The sequence below is a fragment of the Procambarus clarkii genome, chromosome 50 (assembly GCF_040958095.1).
Source record: "Procambarus clarkii isolate CNS0578487 chromosome 50, FALCON_Pclarkii_2.0, whole genome shotgun sequence".
Classification (NCBI taxonomy): Eukaryota; Metazoa; Arthropoda; class Malacostraca; order Decapoda; family Cambaridae; genus Procambarus; species Procambarus clarkii.
The window spans coordinates 7,958,192-7,974,449 of record NC_091199.1 but is presented as its reverse complement, the minus strand read 5'-3'; the positions used below and the strand labels follow the sequence as shown (position 1 = coordinate 7,974,449).

The 16,258-nt window shown below is 38.4% G+C and overlaps 1 protein-coding gene across 11 annotated transcripts in view; it reads right to left on the bottom strand.

Annotated features, from left to right (window-relative positions):
* Positions 1-16,258, bottom strand: part of unc80 (unc80, NALCN channel complex subunit) — a 162,248-nt gene that overhangs the window by 45,099 nt on the left and 100,891 nt on the right. For all 11 annotated transcript variants that reach the window (XM_069303440.1, XM_069303447.1, XM_069303448.1 and 8 more), the window contains 20 exons: positions 15,705-15,824; positions 14,764-14,921; positions 14,349-14,446; positions 13,261-13,361; positions 13,030-13,152; positions 12,290-12,414; positions 10,582-10,789; positions 9,557-9,746; positions 8,985-9,160; positions 8,267-8,404; positions 7,846-7,956; positions 6,560-6,721; positions 5,929-6,040; positions 5,307-5,500; positions 4,919-5,029; positions 4,301-4,530; positions 3,316-3,511; positions 2,867-2,967; positions 2,593-2,710; positions 2,100-2,242 (listed from right to left, as the gene is read on the bottom strand). In XM_069303440.1, the coding sequence (XP_069159541.1) occupies positions 2,100-2,242; positions 2,593-2,710; positions 2,867-2,967; positions 3,316-3,511; positions 4,301-4,530; positions 4,919-5,029; positions 5,307-5,500; positions 5,929-6,040; positions 6,560-6,721; positions 7,846-7,956; positions 8,267-8,404; positions 8,985-9,160; positions 9,557-9,746; positions 10,582-10,789; positions 12,290-12,414; positions 13,030-13,152; positions 13,261-13,361; positions 14,349-14,446; positions 14,764-14,921; positions 15,705-15,824 (2,915 nt within the window). The remainder of the gene's footprint in view (positions 1-2,099; positions 2,243-2,592; positions 2,711-2,866; positions 2,968-3,315; positions 3,512-4,300; positions 4,531-4,918; positions 5,030-5,306; positions 5,501-5,928; positions 6,041-6,559; positions 6,722-7,845; positions 7,957-8,266; positions 8,405-8,984; positions 9,161-9,556; positions 9,747-10,581; positions 10,790-12,289; positions 12,415-13,029; positions 13,153-13,260; positions 13,362-14,348; positions 14,447-14,763; positions 14,922-15,704; positions 15,825-16,258) is intronic.

Sequence of the window (16,258 nt, the reverse complement as noted above, 5' to 3'; positions counted from 1 at the left end):
AGATACTTTCATGTTGAAGTGTCATGTGATTGTCGAGAATATTTTAGATGGTTTTGTGTTGAAATTATTACTACTCTAAAAACTTAAATAATCATCAAATGATCAATATTCAAAGAAATTTATCCTTAGTAGAGAAATTTTCAGTTCTTTGCTGTGACGGTTCATCAGTAGGTAAACATGCTTAATAAAGGAAATATGCAATATTGCAATTCATGTAGCCTGTCTCTTTAGATCTACCAAAAGTGTTTTATATACTATGACTACCATGTTTTTGGCTTTAACCACTGTGATGCGCCGAGTTTATTGTGACATTCCCCCTGTGCGCATAAAATCAAGTGTTCGCAATTTTTTTTTCATCTTTATAAAATGATAAATTCCCTTCCTTGAACACATACAGGTAAAAAAAGAAAAAAAATTCCACTTACTCTGGCTGTGTGGACGTGAAGAAGGAGAGCGCCACGGGCTGGTCGCCCGTGCGTGAAGCTCCCAAAGGCGGTCGCATGCGCGATTCAAGCACCGCGAGTTGCCATCTATATATTTTCAATTATTTGTTCTATGTATTTCCAATGTAGATTTTTTTTATCGTATATAATGCATATTTGTGTCCTTTACAATATGTATACAGTAGAACGTTCATAATGTTTCATGGAACTGTGATACATGTGTCAGTAATGTGTCCACAATAAATGTTTATTGTCACAATATTACTTGTTAAAAATTCACTAAAATTACAATATGTATGTACAGTTTCACACACTATTTACACAGTAACAGACTCAGTACTTCGGAAGTGAGTGATAATCAATGAAGCCGTCCATGGTACACAGCGTGACTGCACTCTATAAGCACCAGGTACAGAACAGATTGATTTTCGCTTCCTGTTTCTTCATTGTGTGTGCTTGCAAATAACGCACTACACACTCAATGTGTGTACACCCTTGGCTTGGTTTGGCTACATACCTGTAGATGGTATGTAGCCAAACTTGTGAAGTGTAAGGTAGTCTTGAAAAGATTATAGGAAAAGATCAAATTGTAAGGTAGTCTTGAATAGGTCGCTTTGTAAGGTCCCTCACTGGAAGAAATTCAGTCATTCTGAAAGAGATTCAGTCAATCAGGAAGAGATTCAGCCATTCTGGAAGAGACTCAGCTATTCTTGAAAATATCTATGGAAAACACCACCATGGAAGCTGCTAACACTGTTCATCTATGCTACGTATATCAGATGCATCATCACTGAACCCAGAAAACGATTCATCTATGTATGATCTATAAAAATTGGAGATGGCAAGGGTGAGCAAGAGTGGCGCTCAAAACTACAACTGGATACGCTCGCTGTATCGTTCTCATCGGAGCTGTATCACTTGCATCCGACCTTTGTGTTAGGTCCTTATTGTGCCTAGCTTCATCAATATCATGACCCGTATGTTCTTCAAACAATATGGTCTAAATTTCACCGACAGAAAGTGATCTTTCAACACCATGTCAGACAAGTATTTGAGAGCCAGAGGCACATATGCCACCCATGGTTGCTCACTCAGTATTAAGCCAGCCAGCAGCCCTAGGACATTCTGGGAATTTTTACCAAGATGGCTGCCTCTCACTGAAGGTACCAAGAGTTCATTTCATACACAACCTACCACGCACACGTTTTGAATGTGTATGAAATATTCAAAAGTTGTTTTCTCGGTTGGCGCAGTTTCCCACCGACAGAGTTTTCTCGGTTGGCGCAGCACAGTGGTTAATAATCTGCATATAGTAACTACCAAACTATAACACTAATGTATATCTGTTCAGCATTATAATCATCACAATAGTTCCCACTTACATGGGGCAAGAAGACATATGTCTGGAAAACAATAGATGACTAATAATGAAAGAAGTTTACATACATTAAAAGTGAAACATCATTATATTCGAGGACAATACTGTATATAGCACACCACATCCTAGCAGTCATCCACACAGCCCCTTTCGCTTCAAATAAATACATTCTGTGAATTTATATATAGCTTACAAACATTACTGTGGTGATTAATTTCTGAGAGACATATGCAATATGAAATCTTTGTTCTACAGTAGAAAAAAGAAATACCACACACTTAGCTAGTGGTTCACAATTGGTAACAAGAGTTTTCATAGCAACAGCAACGTGATGAATGGTTTCCTTCTCTTGGCGTAGGTCGCGTCCAGCGGTGGCTTGAAGATGCCGAAGAACCAGTCCTAAGTTAGCTTCCAAGATTGTCTGAAGAAGAGTTTGCACAAATAAATAATTTATGTCAAATACTGTATATTAATTTAGCTTTCAGCATTAATGACAGGACAGTCATTGGAGAGAAGCATCCAGGATACCTTGACTAAAGATGCCTTTATTTAATCTGTTCAATATTCCCTTTTAAAACTTTTTCATATTTCCATATTGCTTAATCTTTTCATCTCATTAAACTTCTACTAACTAACTTTTATTAACATTTACTAACCTCTGAAAATATAGAATAATTATAACCCATCTAATGCCAGCACAATTATACAACTAAAAAAAATGTAGGAAGAGAAAGATGTAAGGGGGGGGGGTAATGATTAAGGAATTCTCACCAGCATTTGATGACCTCTCTTTGAGTCGGCAGAATAGGCAACAACAGTAACACACATGTCCACTGCCTCCAGCAGTGACACAGAGTCTGATTCTTCATGGTAGCAGAAGTCCAGAGCTCTGGAAGTTAGTTAAATATCGTTAAGGGGCATTATCATATGGTACACCACTCTCATAGTCTCACACACACATACAGCATGTGCATGTATGTGTCTCATATATTTTATATTATATTATATTTATATAAAACAAGAAAAATGAATGGTGCCACCTGACCTGAGGGGTTTCTGCACAGTCACAAGGTCAAGGATGTGAAGTGGATCTTCGTGGTGCCGCTCCAGGGACAACAAGATGTCAAAGAGCCTCCGAGGCTGAATCTGCAGAGAAATTTATGTTAACTTCAGAACTGCTATTAACAACTAAAATACTGCCATTAACAACTACCAAGTATCCATGCTACAATGGAAAATTAAATAAAAGGAAATTATTTTTATTCCAGAAAGTAATTAAGGAAGAGTACAGTCTAGAATATACAGCAAAGACTACTAAAATCCACACTAAAACAATAACATTAAGCAAAACAAAAACTGATTAAATTAATTAAGCCATTTGTATAACCCTGCAATTTAGTTTGATTTACATAGTAATCTAAATAAATTCTTCCTAATGCAGAATTATCTTCTGAACATAGAAGTATCTCTACTTCTCAATTCAAGGATATGAACCTTATTAGCATCTCCATAGACAGCACTTTCATCCATATCAAGGATAGTGGCAACAGAACCCAGCATCTGCAGGATGAAGGGCTTGCGGTGCAAGATATACAACTGCTTCACGATGAACTCGATCACAGTCACTACCATCTTGTTGCTCTGGTAATTACTGTACACTCGCAAAATGGTTGGCATGATGTGCAGATACCTGGAGAAATAATTAGAAATAATTTCTGAGGTATAAATATATACTTGTGAGGTATTCCTGTATTCACAAATGCATTTACAAACTTATATTTTTATATTAATTATGTATAATAATTAGTAGGTTTGGCCTCCACTACCTTCTCACTTAATTTGTTCTAACCATTTACCACTCTGTTTGCAAAAGAAAACTTTCTAATATTCTTTTGGCACCTTTGTTTCCTTAGCTTAAATCTGTGACCTCTTGTTCCTGAAGTTGCTGGTTTCAAGAATACCTCTTTGTCAATTTGGTCGATTCCTGTTATTTTGTAAGAGGTGACCATATCACCTCTTTTTCTTCTATCTTCTAGTTTTGGCATATTTAACACCTCTAGCCACGTTTTGTAATTCCTGTTTTTCAGTTCTGGAAGCCATTTTGTAGCATGCTTTTGATTGCACATAGCACACATTATTGCCTTTAAATATATACTGTACATGGTTAACACTCATTTGCTGTTGTTAAAAGTTTGATAGTTCCTAGTATGGCCGTCCTGCACATTCAGACACTGGATGGTGATGTGCCAGATGTGGTCCTCATCTGTTTACTAAGGCCCTAGAAGGAAAGTGAGGGACTCAGAAATTCTTTTCAAGATAATGAGCAGTTACTAGGTCCTGAGGAAGCAAATGTAAGTCCCATATATGTGTGTGGGAGTTACAACTTTATGATAGGCCTAAAAACATCTGTGGTTGTGATGAGCAGTGCAGGGAGTTATTATACATATCAACAACCTTAGCAACAATTCTTTTAACAAACCCATTTGTAGAAAAGAGGTTCTTGAAGTGATGAGCAGCGTTGATGTAGGAAGCCATGCAGAGTCTAAGCATCGACGAGTCTTCACAGTGGAGGAGGAAGGCACCATTGATCACATTGAGGAAGAGATGGAGGTCAGTGATGTAGGTCAGATTGCCGGCCATACCCTCAAACATCCGGGTGACTAACTGCACCCACATGTACTTGTGCAGTTGGTCAAGCCCCCGTACCTCCTATAACAAAAATACTTCTTGAAGCCTGTTCTTTATGTTTTCATAGCCTTCAGTCAAATTATCACAAATCTTGAGTTAATATGACACATTAAGCTCTTAAACAATCTGAGTTGTATACTTTTGGCTAAAAATATTTCTATTAATTTTATATAAATTATATATTATTATTTTTTTATTGGAGGTAAGAGATGTAACAATAAATGGGCAATAAATTTAAACCTATTAACATGTAATGCTCAACATACATCTGTACATACAGCCAAAGATATGTAAGACATTATAATCTACACTCCCACTGACAATTTTATTCCCATGAAACTCCAAAACTTCTCAGTGCTATTGCAGGTATGTTAGAACATAAAGAGATCAAGAGAGTGACTGCACCAACCTTGCCCATGGCACCACCCTTATAGAGGTTGAAGTCTGCCTCCAAAGCTTTGCGTGGGAAAGACGGTAATTTAGTTAACTCTTCGTGCAGAAAAAAGACACGCTGAGCAACCTGTGAGAAAAAGAATATGCTGAACACCTATACAGTACTACTACTTCAATCTCATATTTAACCATTTTCACTCATGTTCACCAGTCCTCAATCTCAGCAAGCTCTTTAATGAAGGGTACCTTACTGTTATGTGTGGTAAAGTTATCATAAAGATAATCCAAAATAATCTACAAACAGTATCCTCATATTCCTTTGACAAAATATTGCAACATTTAATGTGCTATGAAGGATAAGGTCAAGAAAAAAACAAGAATCAAACACCAATTAAATAAGTTACCTGGTCAGGTCTCTTCAGGATGGACCAGGCCATGAGCACCTTTCCAATCTCGAGTAATTTAAGTGTGAAAGCTTGTCTCTGTAGGGCATCATAGGCAGCATCTGGCTCCATATAGATCATGAGAAGTTGTGGATACTGAGCCCGCTTGAAGAAGTAGAAGTCACGCACATAGGACTGCAGGTTGTGGATCTGATCTGTGACAAAGTTGAGGGGGTGTCAGATATGATTCACATTCAGAATGTATTTCAATGCGGCATTTTTTAAAATTTTGTATATTGTCAGGCTGTGAGTACTTCACCAGATAAATCATCAGTGGTGTGTATGTGTGTACAGTATGTATATCACTGTCATGAAGTATAAAAATGTTATTGTTAATAATGGACAGTGCTGTACTTAATATATGATTTCTCATAGTCAAGGATAGAAAACCTGTTAGGCTTATCAAGGTTCTTCTAGGCCATTGACCGACTTTCCCCCAGGATGGAATTCACAACAGTTGCCTAACTCTCGTGCTGTGTGAATCACACCTCAGGTCCTTTCAGTTGTGACCCAACTAAAATGAGTGCCTTAAAGTGTTCATTACTGATCTGACTTACCCAGGTGAGAATAAAGTACAACTCACTTGTTTTATGGTCCACCAGGAAGTAATACTTGTGGTCATTCTCAGCAATACTGAAAAAGTCCAGACTCTCCTGCAGGATCTGGCAAAACTGTGTGTCCTCCTGGATGGGGAACTGTCAGCAACAAAAACCAGGACTGTTTGTATTATGGTAGTTAAGCAAACAGCAAGCTGCAAACTAGCTAGATATTCAGGGACAAAAATATACGAACTCTATCTTGGCAGGCCAAATAAACAGACACAAATTTTACCTTCACTTTTTCTTTACTCTTTGATCTCTCTGGTAGAAAGCTCACCAGACAAGTGAACCGTCTTTAAGTGCTGAAACCATTTGAAGGAAACACTGACTTTGGCTCTCACTTACATGATGTAGTTACCTGCCAATTACTTTCACAAAGGCACAGCAACATGTGTGAAGACTAAGGACTGCCTCAGTAAGAACAGGCAAGTGGAAAAACAACTGACAATGATTGAAAAAACAAAGGAGAAAATTATATATTTCTGTGTAACAGAATACTTATGACAAGATTTCTATAGACATAATGAAAAAAAAAAGTCTACAGCATGAATCAGGAGAATGGGTAATGAAAAGTGGAAGATGGGTAATGAAACAGAGTAGACACACAGAATTCACCTGAGAAGGAATACCACCACCATCGAGACCTCCCGGGCCATGGACAATGATCTTCTTTGCAGAGGGAACATTGGCAGTTACCAGAAGAGCCGAGTCACACTGCTCCTTCCGGAAAATTTGTTTTATGTCCTTGAAGAGTATTCCCTGGATGCTGGGAACCACCTGGAAATGAGAGACAAACTTATCTGAATGAACAAAGTGAAAAAACACCCCCCCCTGGATATTATTAAAACGAGATGAAAAATGTACTAAATGGACAAGTTTATGATAGAAACAATTGACTGCACAATATGACAACATTATATGTGAAACATTAATCCACAGCTTCCTATGCAAACAAAATATCTTATTAAATTAGAGAGTTACATAAACTTGGGCAATATATATGAGTGTGGGAGGGGTGGGGGAATTTTAGTTTAAAATCAAGAGAGTAAATACAATACTGTACATAGAATGTTTGAGAAGTGCAGGAATCTAGGTTAAATAAGAAAACTTAAAAACAACTATAGGACAAATAAAGGGGACAATAAATCATTAAAACATGACAAATATGAACAAATACATAAATACACCTTAGGATAAATATGGAAGTATAATTAATAAATACACATTGGGATAAACATGGAATATAATTAATAAATACAAATTAGGATGCACCCGGTACAATTAATAAATAAATGCTGTATAGAATAAACAATGGACAATTAAGAAAACATTATCATTGCACATTGCAAAATAATATATAATTTTAATTATTACATTAAATATTTTGTGCTTGTTTCATGTAATATAAATAAGAAGTTTCACTGAAACAACTGTGTCTGTCCCATTCACCTGGGCTCTAGGAGACTTGAACCGTGGACTCCACACATGTGAGGCCGAGGCTATATCGACCTTTTAAAAAGCTTTTAATTATGTCTGTCATCTGTATAGCAGTTTAATTGTCTTCTGTAGGGTAATCAGAATTACTATATAGCAATTGAAAGGGATATGAAGATGGAGTGGAAGAACAGTGCCCAACCACATGGGTCAACCAAGGATGGAATGCCAACCTTGCAAGCAGCAAGGCCATCAGACCAGTCCAAGTGCATGGACGGAGACACAGGGTATTAATGCTACTGCCCAAGAAGAATACTTAAGTCGAAACAATTTAAAATATTATTGATATAAGGGGGAAATATAAATCAATACATATACAAAGAACAAGAGAAAGATTAGAGGAAAAGCAGAAAAAGAACAAAATAATTTGAGACAGGCAAGAAACAGAATATGTAACAAAATCTTACCGTCCAAAGTATGGAGAGAGCCGAGGCAATATGGTCCTGTGAAGCCTCTTGTGGACTCCGTACATAAAACATGACGTACCCAACCATGTAGTTGTACAAGGCAAAAGCTGCCTGTAATAATATATAGTCTTAAGGATCTGTGTTGGAAGCAAATGTTATAATTCTCAAACATAACCTTCAACTCTCTAACTTCACCTATTTATCCAATGGATAAAGACTAATAAGTACTATTATTATTTTTAGTGTTATAGATGGAAGTTTTTCAGATTCAAAAGTTTTAACTTAAAATGGTTAGAGAAAATGTTGTAAAACATAGATCAATTCCAATATATAAAACTACTATTCACACCTTTAATTTTGCTTGAAATAATTTATTATTTGCAAGATTTGAACAGTATACAGTAGTGTGTGGAAGGACTACCTGAGAGGGCAGCTGGGGAATGAAGCGGACCAGCCGACGAAGAAGGCGAACCATAACATCTTGACGTTCTCGTGTTAACTTCTCCAGAAAAAATCTTAGGAATAAAGCAGAGTCCTCCACCAGACATGACCAGATCACCTGGATTAAGTACACATTACAATATATGAGAATGTATATACAGTATAGCGTTTAATCTTGTGTGACATCAAAGCCTGATCTTGAGTGGCACCAGAGCATGACTTTGTGTAGCACCAAGGCATGACTTTGTGTGACACCAGAGCATGAGCTCATATGACACCAGAGCCTGACACTGAGTCACACCATAGCCTTACCTTGTGTGACACTTGGTTTGGCACTTTCCCTTGATAATTCCCTCCCTCCCTCTTTAAAATAAATATAGTACTGTACCTATGATTAAGCAATGACCCACACACAAGAGATATGCAGAAGTTAGAGAAGCAGGAGTGACAAGAAAGTTACTCCAGAAGAAAAGGGCGTACTTAAACAACAGATGACTGTGAGTCACAAATAAGCCAAAAAGATGATGTAAATTTTTGTTCAGTGTCTGTAGTGAAAAAATGCAATGCAGTAAGGGAAATGTGGTAAGAACCCAATACACTTGGAAACCTATACACCAGTTGATCAAAAGTTGATAGGCTAAACCAAAGAACTGAAGCTCAACTGACATATGTACAACTAGGTGAGTACTAATACAAACCTGCTGAGCTGCTTCATAAACAGCAATACCATCCAGTGTAACAGCTGGGTCATCCAAGAGGTGGATGATGGTGAGAACAGCGGAACACAGGCATGACGGGAACAGCTGTTGGGCCACAGACACGTGATGTGATCCACCCCTCCCAAGCTCTGCCTCGACCTCTTCTCCAGCAAATTCTTCAAATAGACAGATAAAAACAAGGTTCATCATGGTATCCAAAAGTGCACAAGTCATATAGAAGATTAATCAGTTAGATAATAAGAGTCCACTGATATAAGGTAAATGTAAGTTAATGCATATATCTGTTACAAAATAAAGGGAGCACAGTAAGCTGAACATCAGAACCAATGTATCTCCTCATTGAGTGTTCAAATACACTGCAAACAGAAAGCACACTTTAATCCAGAAGATAGTGCAGGACTAAAGTTAACTCTCGGTGAACATAAACAGAGAAGCAGGGCACATTTTATTTCCCCTTCCCTACCCTTCCCTTCCCATTTTCCCTTCCTGCCATCCCACTGGTCTATGTATCCATTCCCTGCTACCATCACGTCTGTTTAGGCAATATTTACCTTCCTCATGGTCATCAGGGGAAACATGGTGAAGAGCTGGTTCATATGCTGCCTGAATGGTGACGGGGACAGTGGTAAGCAAGAAATTCTCCCTCTCAATGCGGCGCTTCTTCTCCTCTGCTTCTAAGGCAGATCGAACCATCTCTGCTTGCAACTTCCTCCTGGTCCTTGTGGCTGTTACGAATGATCTCTGAGTTGGAGAAAGAGGAAAACATGACATTTATCACACACATTATTACTACATACAGTACACACACTAATGACTAATATACGCACATGACTAACTGAAAATACTACATAAGAAATCTAGAGTTTTAAAAGACCACTTAATATTGGTATAAAGTTTTGTATAACTGGAAAGTACAGAAGAAAATGTTTCATTAAGGTAAACATCGGTTTCATTTATAGAGTAGCAAATTGGTTAAGTGGTCGTGATTTTAAACGTGCTTACGCTGGGGCCGGAATGAAAGAAAAAATATGTTGTCTTTGGAGAGCGGGTAGGTAATTTGAGAAAAGAAGACATCAGTAACTAAGGTTGATAAAATGAACTTTTATCAAGAGAAACTGTCAAGGGAAAGGACACTGTAAATTCATATGTACAATAAATGAAAAACGAATGAGTAAAAAAGTCGTGTTTGCAAGAGTCGTGGAGAGGAATACCCGTTAGGTTTACTAAGGCATTCCCCTAGGCTCACTATGAATCTCTCCCAGGAAACAACCCACAAGAGTTGCCTAACTCCAGAGTACTTATTTACTGCTAAGTGAACAGAGACATCAGATAAAAGGAAACGATGTTCAAACGCTTCTGCACTGCCATGGGCACTGAACCCAGGACCTTTCAGCTGTGACCCAACTGTGGTGACCACCTCACCACAGGTACTGAAGGCACCTAATAACTTAATGTGTGAGTTTTTCATGTACTGGACATTAAATTCCAGTACATGGTATACCCCCCATTAATACCCCATGTATGTCATTCATCCATGCATACATATAATAACACTTTATTCTGCACCAACACTCACATGTTGGATCTGGTTGACTGTAACTTCATCCACATTAGTCTTGAAGTGTGGCATCCAGGGAGGGTCTACCACAGGCAGAGACTCCACACCTATCTTTGGGGATGGTAATGTAAATTCAATTCCATGGGGAGGCACCTTAAAAGTCAGCTGGGCTCCCTCTTCCATCCGTGGCCAGGCTTGGTATCGTGACTGCCAGAGAACTTGAAACCTGCGAAAAATCATCCCCATTTTTTTTTGCTGTAGAAAAAATTACACATCATGAAAATCTACAACAAATAATATTGGAAATTCTATCAACGTTGATCAGGTATTCCTTTTAAACTCGTACCTATCAGTGACTACAGAGAAGCGAGATCTAGCTCTTCATGCCCTGCCTTCTAGCTGTTTACACCCATCAAGCTAATCACCAGTCTCAATATTAATGTTTTATTTTTTTTAAGCTGTGAATGGAATTGGCTTTAACAACAAACTCTTTTTCTTTCAATGCATTCCACTATCCTACCACCCATACAGGGAACGTGAACACTTCTTCGACTCGACTGTATATCCCATTTCCATGATGATCCCTTGTTCTACTATTTATGGAGTTCATGTAGATCTCTTTGTAAAGCCTCATTATCATTTTTGCTTCTTACTTTACCATACATCTTAGTGTCATCTGCAAATATGATAATGTGCAGGCGATGAGTCACAATAACGTGGCTGAAGTATGTTGACCAGACCACACACTAGAAATTGAAGGGACGACGACGTTTCGGTCCGTCCTGGACCATTCTCAAGTCGATTGATTCTCAATCGACTTGAGAATGGTCCAGGACGGACCGAAACGTCGTCGTCCCTTCAATTTCTAGTGTGTGGTCTGGTCAACATGATAATGTGGTTTGTAATATTCTCATCTATGTCATTGATATAGATAACAAAAAATGGTTTGCCCAAGTTGGAACCTTGCAGTACCCCACCTACCACATTTCTCCAGTCAGATTCAATCCCATTTAGCATGACATTTTGCTTTCTTTGTTTCAACCATTGTTTAATCCATTCTAGTACTTTACTATTTTTTCCAGGTACAGTACTTGTAATTTCCTTGCTAGTATGTTATGTGGTACCTTGTCAAAAGCTTTAGAGAAGTCCATGTATATTATGTCTACTGGAAGTCCTTTGTCTGAACAGCTGATTACCATTTCCAAGAAAGTGAGCTGGTTAGTTTTCACAAATTTCTTTTGACAGTTCTTAAAACAGTGTTCTCTCTTTGGCATTTGTATATTCTGAAGATCCAAATACAATATATCTTATTACCTGTAACAATGACCCTGACCAAGCTCTTTTAGTAATCAAGTTTTCCAGGTCCATAATCCTAGTTTTATCTCGTATCATTTTTGCACCTGTCACTTTAGTCAAAGTTAGCCATATCACCCTGAGCCTGCAACTTTGACTTCTGTTGTCATACCTTGAACCTGCAACCCTGACTTTTGTTGTCTCACCCTGAGTCTGCAACTCTGGCTGTTGTTTCACACTGAACCTGCAACTCTAACTTCTGTTGTCTCACCCTTATACTCAAGATAGGGTCATGCAGAGGTCTGCACAAAACAGTACAGTAGCAAGCAAAATTGGTGAGCTAAAATAGAAAATATATAATGATGGATGGCAAATTCAAAACTAATGAGAGTTAGGCACTGTCCCTTGAGTGAGATGGTGATGCATAACATACCTGAGAATAGCATTAAGTCTTGTATTGGGGTCTTGGTGGGTGAGCTCTCGGGTCATAACGTCAGAGGTGTGGACCGGAATGCGGACTCCTGCGAGGATGAACACCACTGCTGCTGTTGCTGTCACCTGGCATATGGAAAGATGTTAGCACATGTGCCTGCGAGGATGAACACCACTGCTGCTGTTGCTGTCACCTGGCATATGGAAAGATGTTAGCACATGTGCCTGCGAGGATGAACACCACTGCTGCTGTTGCTGTCACCTGGCATATGGAAAGATGTTAGCACATGTGCCTGCGAGGATGAACACCACTGCTGCTGTTGCTGTCACCTGGCATATGGAAAGATGTTAGCACATGTGCCTGCGAGGATGAACACCACTGCTGCTGTTGCTGTCACCTAGCATATGGAAAGATGTTAGCACATGTGCCTGCGAGGATGAACACCACTGCTGCTGTTGCTGTCACCTGGCATATGGAAAGATGTTAGAAAGAGCACCTGCCAGGTTGAATGTCAATGTTGCTCTCATTTGACACAGGTAAGCATATTGGCACTAGATACTGAAGAGTGATTACAAAATCACTCATACTATAATTGGCTTTTCACACTATATCTTGTAGAACCAGAACAATTATCTTACACCATGTATACAACATTAATATATGCAAAAGAACTAGCAAAACCCATCTATGGATGTGTGTGTGTGACTGGGCCTGAAGAGGGTACTGTATTACTGACTGACCTCATTATCATACTCCAGCAGCAGTTCCCAGGCTTGTGGTACGACATCCAATAACAGGTCCTCTGTCATCACAGCTACGGCTTTGCACACCACTGATAGTGGTACATGACTCAAACCCTTCACCTGAAATTAGTATCTGTTAAGTATTGTACATATAATAAGCTTGTGTAAAAATATAAATGTTAAGTATATTCATGTCTCAGTTCTTCAGGATAAGGCTGTGGATATTACCTGAGTTTTCATGTATTTAATTATGGGTATGTCACACTTCCTAGGCTTCTTTTTCTCCTCATCTTTATGGCTACTATCCTTTGTAGCCTCCTTCCCATCACCTTAAGAAGAAGAGTCATGGCTTTGATAAATATATTTTTTAAGTATTCAGTAAATATAAACTTATAATTTTACCAAGAAATTAACAACAGAGAGTGCTAAGCCAGTATGCAGGTCACAAAAGATCCAAGAGTTCCTAGATTGTTTATTTTTTTACAAACTTGTATAATTAATTATTTGTGTGAAGGTATTCAACAGGACGATCCCTTAGCCCCCCTCCCTCCTTTTTTGTTTAGCTATCAAAGAGGTCACTGATAGTCTGACAAGTGAGCTAAACATCCGGTTCCTGGATGATGGTACCCCTTGCCAGAACTATAGATATCATTATGGAGGGTATATGGAAAATCCTGGAGCAAGAATCAACTTTAGGCTTCATTCTCAATGCATCCAATGGTAAAACAGTCTCCCCCAACCTATATATTACTGAGCAAATAAAAACTGTTTTGCCAGACATTTGCATTATTAAGCAGCTAACTGGACCTTCCTGGGTGCCCTCATTGGCTTGCATGCAATCGAGGAGGTCCTGGATCCAAAAATCACCGACTTATAAAAGGATGCAGTACGGAAGTGACAAAATCGATGCTAATGATGCGCCTCTACCTCCTCACAAGGTGCCTATTTCTACCTAGGCTGACTTAATTTCTGAGATGTTCTCCATCACACAGCAGCACTAAATTAAGTGAGTATGACACCCTTTTGACGTGCATGCCACAGAAAGTCCTCAACCTCCCACTGGATTACACCCAGAATCCTCAATTGAAAGTTGAGAAGAGTTACTGTACTACCGAGACCTCAACTGTGTCTGTCATTTTTGTGAATATTACATACTGTCTCAGTATGTAAGTAAAGTATGTTAGTATGGTTACCTATAAAGATGCAGAATCTGAAATAAAGTAATTTATCCCTTTTATCATTAAATATTGCATTAAAATTGTATTTAACCATTAATATATGTTGGTTTTTATTTGTAATTTAAGAAGGTTATTCACCATCTGTATCAATGGTATCCTTGGAAAGGTGAACAGCTGATCCCTGGTGGTGACCAAGCCTGGACAATACTGCAGATATATCCACACTCCGGTCGATCCTACAAACAGCAGAAGATATACAATTAATGTGATGATCTAGTACTGTATGTTAAACACTGAACATTTTACATTCACCCCAGGACCATATGAGCACCAACATACAACCACCTAAGACCTTCCATGTGAACACCAACATACAACCACCCAAGACCTTCCATGTGAACACCAACATACAACCACCCAAGACCTTCCATGTGAGCAACATCCAACCACCCAAGACCTTCCATATAAACACCAACATACAAACCACCCAAGACCTTCCATGTGAGCAACAACATACAACCACCCAAGACTGTCCATGTGATCACCAACATACTTATCACGACGGGCAAAGCTCTCCTTCCTCTTGAGTGGAGAGCTGTGGCCCTGCTCTGATGCCTTTCTTCCCTGTTTCTTCTCTTTCTTAGCATCGCGTCCAGGGTCAACCACATTAGCTGCCTCCTCCTCCTGCTCTTCAAACTCCTCTCCATACATCTGACGAAAAACATGCCACGAAAGATATCAATAACAATATCAAAAGATTTCCATAACATTGGTTTGCTTACCTCAAACTATCTATTTATTGTATAACATGGATACTTTGATTTCTTCAGTTGATTGTTGGCAGGATTCTGCAGCTACATTTTAAGTTCAGTGTTGGCATGAAATGTTTTTCTAATTACAAGTTATTTTAACCTTTGTATTTTCTGATGTCTTTGTGTTTTAAGATAATTGTGTTTTACGATAATTTTACAATTACATACTTTCATAATTGCACATTTTGATGGCTTTGTGTTTAGTGATTTGTCCTTCATAACTGAAGGTTTTGATGTCTTCATGCTTACCAAGACAGTACTTCATCTTAGTAACTATATGTTTTGATATTTTTGTGTCAAGCGATATTTTACCTTCATAATTGTATGTTCTGGGGTCTTCGTGTTTAGCAATATTTTACCTGAGTAACTGTATGTTGTTTACGCTTTGTCTTTAGCAATATTTTACCTTCTTGAGTACATGTTTTGATATGTCATCGCAAATAAATGATCCACATTGAAAGTACAATACAGGTAACATGATGTTCAGTTCTATTGAGGACATGCAATAGAACTGAACCTGGATCTTTGAATACCCTAAGCACATGCACAATTGACTGAACCATGATGAACCATTTTGAGCTTATCATGGTTTAGTCGATAGTACTAAAGGCTAGAGACTCGACTGTGCCTGTTGATCCCATCCTATGGCCTCAATATTTTCTGAAACAACACAATAGTTTACCTTCCTGACCGCATGCATAAGCCTTCTACAAGCTCGCATGTTCCTCTTATAACAGTGAGGGTGGCAGAAGGTCTGGTGGGTGCAGGTCATGTTGTATAGTGAAGATACTCGTACTATGGTCTGGAGAGAAAGAGTGAAACATTATACACATTTCCTCTGCCTTCAAATCCTCCCTGTTTACAATAAATCCCCCCAATGTTCACCATAAATCCCCATGTTCACCATAAATCATCCATGATCTATAAATACACCATTCCCAATAAATCATTACAGTTCCCCCATAAACCCAACAAGTTCGACATAAAACATTTCCTCTTGTCTATAAATACAGTCTTGTTGTCCAGTGCACTATTGTTTTCCTGTTATTGTTTAACACTCACTCAGTCAGGAGCTGAAACATTAAATACAAGAGAATTTAAAATACAGGTAACATTTCAATAATCATTATCTGTAAATAAAGTCCATTCTGAATGTGTTACTTGAACTACATAACCATCCAACATTGTGTTCCTCCTCTGTGGTGCCTAATTTATCATTCAAATATCCTCCTAATT